Genomic DNA, 10,358 nt, shown 5'->3' with positions numbered 1-10,358 from the left:
CACACAGATAGCTACGTAAACGAAACTATATACCGAACATTACTTCACTTTAATTTTTAGATCTCTGAAGCTTCGTGTTTGTGCGACCAGCTGCGATGTTATGAAACTTCGCATAATACTCAAAAAGCTTATAAACTTTGGTACTTGCATAATTGTATTGTATAATTTGCTATTTCATAATCTTACATGTTGTAGACTCTAATAACTATTCCTTGCTTTTAGGGCTGTGTTGCGATAGTCAGGCCGCCTGAGTCGATTTGCACTACTAGTGGCAGGGCTGTACAGACACTATTTCAGTGCGTCAATGTTCAAGGACAAAACACAGCATTAGTCAAATTTCCTATTGTACCTCTCGATGTTGGTCAAGAGAAACTCACAATACTATTGCGTACCGACCATGGAGGAGAATACGTCATCCATGACATAAACATTAAAGTATGTGCTATTTACAGTCTTTTCGACTCATACTGTTGCTTTGTTTATTGTTTGACAATGCCTGGATGGAAATTGTTGTGGTTTTTATTCGGGAATCTGCCGGTTACTCACATGGCAACAGGGATTGGGCACGAAGCTGTGTGCTGCTTGTTTTTTGTTTTACTGATTTGGTTATTTTTGCAGCCTGATGGAGTTCTAAAAGAGGTCGACTTTAGTACAGAGCTGGATCCTCAAGGTCAGTCCATAACGTCTACGTTTGTAGCGTGTTTTTCCTCATAATTTATTTTTCCGCCAGGCATAAACATTGCTGCTGGTCACGCTGCGATATCTCAAGTGCAAGGATGTGAGCTAGACCGTTAACGTGTTGGTATGAAACTATCTCATAAACGATGTTTTGAGTGTAGCAGTGAAGAGATCGTGCTATCAGTTGGTGAATGAAGAGGGAGAGTGCGTGGAGCCTTTAGAGGGAAGTTTCACGAAAGATGAGTGTTGTCGCGACCAAATTCAGAGCTTCTCTGTTGCCTGGGGACCGGACTGTGAGAGATGTCCGAACAGAGAAGGTAGGTGGGTAGTTATAATTGCTCGGGAATTCGTCAGTAATAGAATATAACACAACATTGACTGCTCCATTTGTTATGGGCAGTAGCATCTATAGAATTTTTTTGTAAATCGTGTCATTAGGTAGACAGCAGTGAAGACGTGTTTGGAATTAGTTGTCACTGGCATTTCTCAATAGAATGCATGGCATACTGGATTATCTCACGCAGATTAGATGCCATTATGTGGCAAGTCTAAGTAATGACGAACAAGCCAACCTACATTGGTATAAGCAACAGACATGACGATGACATCACAAAGAAAACGAATACAGCCGCAAGTAATAGTAGACAGCTATATGTATGTAGACAGAGGGTAAGTGTTAGAATGGCAGTCAGACAAGACAGACTGGTAATCAGACAAGACAGAATGGTAGGTTGAGTGATCTCATCAACACTAGATATAGTACTTGGAAGTCAACTGTTTTCAGTAGTGTATAGAGTTTCTGGACCACTTGTATCTCCCGTACAAATTCCTATTTTTGTGGTCTAGTATTTCACTAGTATCTCTCCAAGACAAGTAACTTTTTTATGATTCTACTTGATTGAAATAGATGGGTTAGGATCATCAAAACATAGTTAATTGTATTGAAGAGATACTAGTGAAATACTAGAGCACAAAATAGGTATGTGTATTGCAGAGATCTAAGTGAAATACTAGACCACAGTTGTCATTTGTATTGGAGAGATCCAAGTGGTTCAGAATCGGCTCTCTCTATACTACTGTTTTCTAGTCTCGTTAGCTTGGTATGATCGATAAAGTAGTGTTGGCTCAATTACTCTACTTGTCACGTTTTAGAACGTTTTGAGCGTGGAGTTGCGGACGTATTGCGAGGAAGACGTCAGACTACAACATTTTATACACGTTTTCCTGAAAGCTACGTAGCTGGATCAGAACAAGCTTGGCTTACTGTATCCGGTAAAGCACGTAATGTCAAGTATATGACAGACAATATGTCTAATTCGTGCATTTTCTTGATCTTAGGTCGTTATTTGACTGGCACTGTCGTCACTATAGCTAGTATTTCTGATCTTCTTCGCCAACCCGGAGGTTGCGGGGAGCAGAGTCTCATCGCGTTTGCTCCCAATGTCGAAATTGTCAAATTTCTAAAAGCGACTAATCCCGCTCTAACCCCTGAGAAAGAGAACACGTACATTGGCCTACTGAGAAGAGGTAAGCACACAGTTGCTATGCCACTGTTCCATTGCGTTTACAGATTAGTTTTTAAAAATGTGTAATTTTGTGATCGATTTTGCATAGGCTATCAACACGTGCTTGAATTTCGAAAGGCTGATTCTGGAGGTTTTGCTGTTTGGCCGCACAAGAATGCATCGACTTGGCTGAGCGCCTTTGCATTGAGAACAATCTGCTCCGCACGCGGCCTCATTGCCATCGACGACAACGTCATCAACGGTATAATGAACTTCCTGCTTTCTCAACAAGGACCCAACGGTGCCTTCATTGAACACGAGTACATCTACCACAGGGCAATGCTGGTAACAAAACGTCACTTACTCGTCATTTGTTGTGGGAGTTGATTGATAACAAATACTTTCTGGTTTGTAACAGGGAGGTGTGCAGGGAGGAGATACGTCACTGACTGCCTATGTTGTTGTTAGCTTTCTTCAATGCTGCAATGCGTCTCTTACTTCACCGGTAACTGAGAGACGATTTCTTACAGCAGTGTGTTCGACTGTTTAGTGCTGTTGTTGTTTAGAATATAACGCAAGCTCTGTGCAAAGCCAAAGATTTTTTTGTGCGTCATATGAATGCGGGATACGTGCGGAGGCCGTACACTCGAGCGATTGTTTACTACGCGTTGGCCGATATCTGCATATCTTGCAAAGTCTGCAATTGTGATTCAACCATTTTGCCAAGAATTCAGAGATTGCTGTACGAAAATGTCAATACAAGTAAGATCAATATGACCTAACTGAACTCAGATGGAATGTGAAACATCATTTTGTATATTTTACAATTTATGTAAATATATGCTTTTATATTTTAAATAAAGCAGGTTGTGTTAAGGTCAATTTAAACTTTAAATATTTATATAAACGTCTAACTAATATATTAATTATTAAACTATATATTAATTTATAGATAAATAGATCCACCTTACTGTATTTTTGTCTTATGACTGTAGGACTTATTTGTGACTCTTTGAGTTGTTTTGTGTAGCGCAAGATGGTGGCAAGTATTGGAATGTCAACACCTACTATGGCAGGTCGTATTGGTATCGCTATCGACCGTCAGCCATTTCTGTGGAAACGAGTGCGTACGCACTCTGTGCGGCTATGAGCTACGGCGATATCGGAAGTGCGAGACCTATAGCCAAATGGCTAAACCAGCAGAGAAACTCTAAAGGAGCGTTTGTCTCAACGCAGGTTAGTGGGACAAACAAACAGGAATGAGGAATTGACAGTAGCGCGCAAACACACAAAATAAACAAGCAAACACACACACACACACACACACACACACACACACACACACACACACACACACACACACATACACCACACACCACACACACACACACACACACACACACACACACACACACGCACACACACATACACACACCACACACACACCACACATACCACACACACACACACCACACACACCACACACACACACACACACACACACACACACACACACACACACACACCACACACACTCACCACACATACTAGTCTGCAAAGAGGAAAGACAAAATGTTGTTATATTCATGTCTCTTAGGATACAGTTGTGGCACTCCATTGCTTAGCAGAGTTTGCCAAACAAATTCGTCTTGAACGTAAGATATCAGTTAACGTCACAGCGCTCCACAACACAAGTTTTTCTCACAAATTTGAGATTAACAACGACAACGCAGATGTCAATCAACGCATTTCGGTATTCCAACACAATCAATGGTAGAACACATTTTCGCCATTAAACGTCAAACTTTGCCAGGTTCCGCTCAACGACGTAATCAAGCTGACATCGACAGGAGACGGTCTTGGAATCGCTCAACTACATGTCGAGTACTACCAGCCAAACACAGACGGTGATCAGTGTGCATTCGATTTTCCAGTTTCGGTGACTCCCATTGACTCCGATCAAGCCTCCATACGGATCCGCGCATGCGCAAGGTGCGCCACTTTCTCATTAAAAGCTTAGCATCCATGTTGTGCGCATGCATCGTAAGGATTTGATTTTTCCGAAGGTATTTGCGAAGCGGATGTACGAGCATGGCCATCATCGACGTCGAGCTGCCGAGTGGATACGTAGCATGCAATGGTAGCGAAGCTGGACAAGCCGATCAACTGTGTCTCTCTTCCGTGAGATAAATATAAGGATTAGAAATGATGTGGTGGAGAACGGATCCATTTTTTTAGGTCCTTCAAGCTGGCCGTGCAATTGGACTAACGCAGTACGAAGTATCCAAAAAGTCGGTTGTTTTCTATCTCGACAAGGTATGAAAATGTCATCGCTTTGGAACGTAGTCTGTGATTGGGAGCCTTACTTTGCAATTCAGATTTGCGCCAATCAACAAACGTGCGTGGAGTTCAAAGCTGATCGCGTATACAGTGTGTTTCACCCTCTTCCTGTTGCCGCGAGAGTGTACGACTACTATGAACCTGGTAAGTAGGCGCAGCGCGTTCCGTATCAACACAAGTTGGCGCATGCGTGTCTTCAGCGTGGGAAATTTTCGAGTTTAAGGCGGCCAAACGCTACAGTCCTGTGCTCTATTGTCATGCTTTATCGCATGCACTTGGGAGTAATGCAGTGAGGAAGGAAAATTATTGGTGGCCATGCTCTTCTTGGTTCTCACGGTTCCTACGTCCATGCAAGATGTATACTTTCCCAGGCGTTTAGTCACTGGTAGGATTTGTAGGGTTTCGACCTTACCACTTTTCAAAATTTGTTTATTCGCCAGTCGTCGGTTTCCGGCGACTTCCGTAATAAGGTATATTTAATTAACTAATATTTTATTTTATTTATTCCTCTTTGATATACCTGTATACTATACATGTACCAGTACATGCATGAGGTGGGTACACGAGGTGAAAAATAGCATAGCATAACATTTTCTTCTTTTATTTATTATATGAGTTGTCGTGAAACTTAATATTAAAGACGCCCAGTTGATTAAGTAATTAATATTAATTTTCGACACTTGCATATTATAATAGGTGACTTCGATTCGGGCCTGTTTCATTAAGGTTCATTTTGTCTAATTCATCTGGTCATACTCACAGGTGGCTCCTTGTGAAAGTGTTTTCTTTCTAATATTTTTTTCATGATTACATATACGCACAAATTGTTTGTGCTCGCCGGGAGGCATGCACCCACGTACTTACACACGAACACATGCACGCACACATACACGTACGCACGCACGCACTCACAAATTAGTACAGTGGTAAATTGGGAGAAATTGATTAGCAGTAGTAATATTGATGAATTATAGTTTGCTTTTTTGTATTTTAGATGAGCAATGCACTACTTTCTACAAAGTTGGAGAAGGATCATCTAAAATGTCCGTCATATGTGGCACCACTTCTGGCAATGATAAACAGCCCTACTGCATTTGTGGAGCAGGTTTGCAACTAGTATTTGCTGGAACAATGAGCAATTGGGAACTTAAATTTTCATGAATTATAGGTAGATGTCCTAAGCTTGAGCCCATATCAAACAGACTGTGCAATGCCTGCATACACCATCACTACGGTAAGAAGACAATCCTATATATATATATATATATATATATATATATATATATATATATATATATATATATATATATATGTATATATGGTATATATAGTATACATTGTGCCTTGGTATCAGCTAATGTACGAATAATTAGCATATAGAATTTTACTAGGAATGGGCATTTATTATTTCTTCAGTTTCTATAAGTGGTATGCAAGACTGACAAACGTTTCTATCTGTTTTTATTTGCACTTGGGGTTACAAGCGTTGAAGTATGGCTAACGCCTTGATTATTAGTATACAGTAAGGATGGTGCTGTTTGTGTCATTCTATCATTTATATATTTGTGCGGCACGGACATTTTTAATAATTTTAATTTTGCCTCGCAACTTTCTGCAGTCGTTTCTTAGCTGACCGAGTGTTTTACCAATCACGTTTTCAAGACGAAGTTTTTATGCAAGTATATATTTCTACGGCAGATATTGGTCACGTCACTGGCCTTTTCTTTTTTAACATGCTTTTTATTGTATGATACAAGACCAATGTGTTTGACCCACTTCCAGCTTGATTTACTCACTAACATGCTTTGGAACGATCTCTAAGTAGATAGTGTTCAGTCGTTTAGTAGATGTCAGGACAGGTTGTTTATATTAATCTGTTTCTGTAACAGTGTACAAGGTAAAGCCTATTAAGCAGGAAGAAAAGGACGGTTGGATCAGGATCAGAGTCCGTGTCGAGGAGGTAACATCTCGCATGTTCAACACCCTAACCTATACTATTGTCTAAGCTGTCGTCCATTTAAGGTGATTAAACCGGGAAGCATCGACCTCAAAGGAAAAAGAACAATCAAGCTGTGGCTCCCAGAAGTATGCAGTGAGTCTGTTCGTTTAGTTAATGGCAAGAGTTATCACCTTCAAGGACGGGACGGACCCAAGTTTGTTCTCGATCATTCATCTGTTATTGAAGAATGGCCGCTAAGCTACCAAGCCTGCCAAACGGGTGCAAAACGAACGTGCGCTGTCGATAAATGCAAGAAGACTCCGAAGAAAGGAGGAGCTAGGAAGAGATGCGAGAACTCAAAGAGGTCGTCGAAATCATGCCAGAAACGAGCAAAGAAAGACTGCGCAGACAATTTAGAGTTTCAGGAATATCTTCCGGAGATAAAGGAAGGTGCTATTTGTGAGCAGACTAAGATCTGCAAATAGGTCAGACGTCTTACACTTTAGTGTTTTGTTAACGTGTTGAACGTAAAATAGAAGTTGGAGTAAGGAAAAGGCAGTTATATGTTACGTTAGAAATTAATTAGTATGACTTAATGTATTGAGTCGTTGGTATTGCTCAATTTGTCTTATGACGTGTAGTCTTGTGAATGCTGTATGCGCATGACAGTGACGTAACCACATAATTAAGGTCATTTTAACGCATATCCGGGTATGTATTTGGTTAGAACTGATTGTTTGAAGGTTACATAGTCTTGACTTGACTTTCTTAGATGGTAATGTGGTATTAATGGTCAATCACGCGTGCATGAATTAAATTGTGTATAACAGCCAACTAAAAAATTTGCAGTGAATGCATAGCGATCGTAAGGTGCTTGTGAAAGACGTTGGGTTTAATTGTATAGAACACTACGCGAGCAGCAGGCACGTACCATAGCCATTAACGCCTATGAATAAACAAACAAAAATTTTTTGAGGCATTCCAACTCTGTATCTAAGTTATCCATTATTGGTGCGAAATGAAATGTAAAATTTTATTATTGTTATTATTACTTTTAAAATGTTTGCTTGGCTTTGTCTTTTTGTGTAAACAAATATTCGGTAAATAACTAAATTTGAGACCATTAGTTAATATGGTGGTTGTCGTCTTAAACTCTCTCTTGAAAGGCTTTGCAGGAGCTCAACTTTTCAATCTGAAAGTTTTGCTTGTTTTTTCTATTGCCATTAGTACCAACTTTGAGAGGCATTTTCGGTCCTTTAGACCTATGACACGGTTTTCAATCTCAAATTCTAGAAAATGCGTTCAGATTAATTTTGGACGACTCAGTGATGAAAAGCTACTTTTGTGTTTAAATCAGCGTCTTAGAGTATGCAGATTGTAAACACGGTATCGTCAACAGTATAGAGCTTTAGTAATTATCATCATGTCCGGTGGTGTCTGCATCTTTGTTTGGCTTAGATAAACGTTGTGGTCGTTAGACTCACAATCGCTGGAACACTACTGGAAGTAACCAGACACGCCTTCAAAATCAAGTTGTCCCCGGCCTCCCACAGGACCCTCAAAGGTACCTCATTGAGGGTAGATTTGTCGCATCTTGACATTGCTGCTTAGTACAGGTTGAGTTTTCTTATTACTCTAAAAACTAATAAAAACAAACGTTATACAGCTGGGCTCCTTTGAGCTCATTAGAACTCTGGGTATGGGCTAGCAATCTCCTGAAGCCGTGCCATGTACACACAGAAGCACCATGCAGCTTGTGATGCCAACTGTGGTGAGCACCCAAAGTCTCATCTGAACTCCAGTGGCTGATGTCACGTCACAGTTGATGGCCGCTTAATACCCCAGTCTAGATAGGCAATTGTGTATGAGTCTCTTGCCTAAGGAAATTTTGCCATATCTCGCCATTACTGTGGACTAGTCTCGCGTAGCCAGACCCCTTTCCGCCGCGTCATGCCGGATTTGCATTCTTAAACGCTTCACTAAAGACCAGACTGGTATACAAGCAGTGCAATCCTATCTCATTTTAGTTCTCTTTTTTTGTAGAGAACAACTTGAAGACTACAGCTAAAAATTTAGAGTCGTTGTTTGTGAAATTTGCATGTCTACAGCAGCATTTAAACGCGACCGAGGGAACGTTGACGTCGACAGCCTTTCTCTTAGGCAATCTGTCATGATCGACGTCGTACGTAGCGTTGTGAGCTTGTGTCACAACGGAGACTGAATACTAACGTACTCAATGTAAAGCAATGCCCATGGAAAACCAAACACAGAAAGACCACTCATCCTAGGCTTGTTTCGATGACGTCAGTTCCAAGCTCTTCAATTCCAGGACTAGATATCGCTCAATCTAGACTGTCCGCGGTCGCTTTACGTCAAACAGCAAACAGCATCGTACTTCGCAACCATTGAGTGCGTTGGCATTAAGTCTCTGTTGTGACACGAGTGCACAACGCTAGCCGTACGACGTCGAGCCTGCTGACGTCACGACGTTCCCGCGACCGCGTTTAATTGCTGCTGTAGACATTTAGATTTCACAAACAGCAACGACTCAAGAGAAAGTAATTGAGATAGGATTGCACTGCTTGCACACCAGTCTGGTCTTTAGTGAAGCGTTTAAAAACCAAATGTGGTCTTTAGATAGCCATGGCTACGCGACATCAAGGCTGACCTATTTTCTTCCGGAAGTATGGCACGCCGGAAAGGGGTCTGGCTACGCGAGACTAGTCCCTGACGTGTACTACTCTTTATTGGATAAAAACTCTCTAACCAACTGATCTATAGCACTTGACTTTTCATTGACAAATTAATAAATTTGGAGAGATTGTTGATTGCCAACAACTGGAATCAAGGTTTTTACCTAGTTAGACCGATAGAACTCTCAGCTTGCTGGTCGCTAGACCGCTTTACTGTTATTACAAAATTGCATACTACCGTTTTTCTCACGAGCAGCTGAAAAGATTTTCCAGATGCTTTTTTTCGTGGTTTACCATGGAGTGAGCTTGCCTTGGTGTTGACATGCGTGTGTGGTGCGTGCATATAGTATGTGCATAAAACTGTCTCTTCACAAATCTAATGCTAATGTCAACTGATGGATGTTGTGAGGGTACACTTGGATAATATATTGGTAGTCTTCTGCAAATAGTGCGAACTTTCTTGTCCTCAAATAAAGGGGACTAACTCTCTCTCTCTCTCTCTCTCTCTCTCTCTCTCTCTCTCTCTCTCTCTCTCTCTCTCTCTCTCTCTCTCTCTCTCTCTCTCACACACACACACACACACACACACACACACACACACACACACACACACACACACACACACACACACACACACACACACACACACACACACACGCTCACACACACACACACACACACACACACACACACACACACACACACACACAACTGCCTGTCTGTCTGTCTGCCTGCCTGCCTGCCTGCCTGCCCGCCTGCCCGCCTGTCCGCCTGCCCGCCTGCACGCCTGCCCGCCTGCCCGCCTGCCCGCCTGCCTGCCTGCATCTCTTTCTCTCTCCCTCCCTCCCTCCCTCCCTCCCTCCCTCCCTCCCTCCCTCCCTCCTTCCCTCCCTCCTCCCTCCCTCTCTCTCTCTCTCTTTCTCTCTCTCTCTGGCAGGCAGACAGGCAGGCAGACAGGGACAGACAGGCAGACAGGGACAGACAGGCAGACAGACAGACAGACAGGAACGGACAGACAGACAGACAAACAGACTGACGACTGACAGACAGACAGACAGACATGGACAGACAGACAGACAGACAGAAAGACAGGGACAGACAGACAGGGACAGACAGACAGACAGACTTACAGACAGGGACAGACAGACAGACGGACAGAATTTTTATACTTATTGACTTGGGTAGTATGTATTTGCCTTATTA

The 10,358-nt window shown here is 42.0% G+C and overlaps 1 protein-coding gene across 1 annotated transcript in view; it reads left to right on the top strand.

The window, feature by feature from the left end:
- The window catches only part of LOC134198161 (complement C3-like), an 18,541-nt gene extending 11,457 nt beyond the window's left edge, over positions 1 to 7,084 (top strand). Inside the window, exons 22-40 of the mRNA XM_062667496.1 lie at positions 223 to 435; positions 619 to 670; positions 731 to 778; positions 840 to 995; positions 1,831 to 1,950; positions 2,017 to 2,205; positions 2,293 to 2,528; positions 2,602 to 2,688; positions 2,750 to 2,945; positions 3,214 to 3,419; positions 3,781 to 3,936; positions 3,997 to 4,175; positions 4,250 to 4,364; positions 4,422 to 4,499; positions 4,562 to 4,667; positions 5,518 to 5,628; positions 5,692 to 5,757; positions 6,413 to 6,483; positions 6,546 to 7,084. Of these exons, the coding sequence (XP_062523480.1) occupies positions 223 to 435; positions 619 to 670; positions 731 to 778; positions 840 to 995; positions 1,831 to 1,950; positions 2,017 to 2,205; positions 2,293 to 2,528; positions 2,602 to 2,688; positions 2,750 to 2,945; positions 3,214 to 3,419; positions 3,781 to 3,936; positions 3,997 to 4,175; positions 4,250 to 4,364; positions 4,422 to 4,499; positions 4,562 to 4,667; positions 5,518 to 5,628; positions 5,692 to 5,757; positions 6,413 to 6,483; positions 6,546 to 6,947 (2,787 nt within the window). The 3' untranslated portion in view covers positions 6,948 to 7,084. The remainder of the gene's footprint in view (positions 1 to 222; positions 436 to 618; positions 671 to 730; positions 779 to 839; positions 996 to 1,830; positions 1,951 to 2,016; positions 2,206 to 2,292; positions 2,529 to 2,601; positions 2,689 to 2,749; positions 2,946 to 3,213; positions 3,420 to 3,780; positions 3,937 to 3,996; positions 4,176 to 4,249; positions 4,365 to 4,421; positions 4,500 to 4,561; positions 4,668 to 5,517; positions 5,629 to 5,691; positions 5,758 to 6,412; positions 6,484 to 6,545) is intronic.
- Positions 7,085 to 10,358: the final 3,274 nt, after the last annotated feature.

Source organism: Corticium candelabrum, chromosome 2 (genome assembly GCF_963422355.1).
Source record: "Corticium candelabrum chromosome 2, ooCorCand1.1, whole genome shotgun sequence".
NCBI classification, from domain to species: Eukaryota; Metazoa; Porifera; class Homoscleromorpha; order Homosclerophorida; family Plakinidae; genus Corticium; species Corticium candelabrum.
Note: the sequence above shows the minus strand (reverse complement) of the source record. Positions and strands in the feature narration are given on the sequence as shown.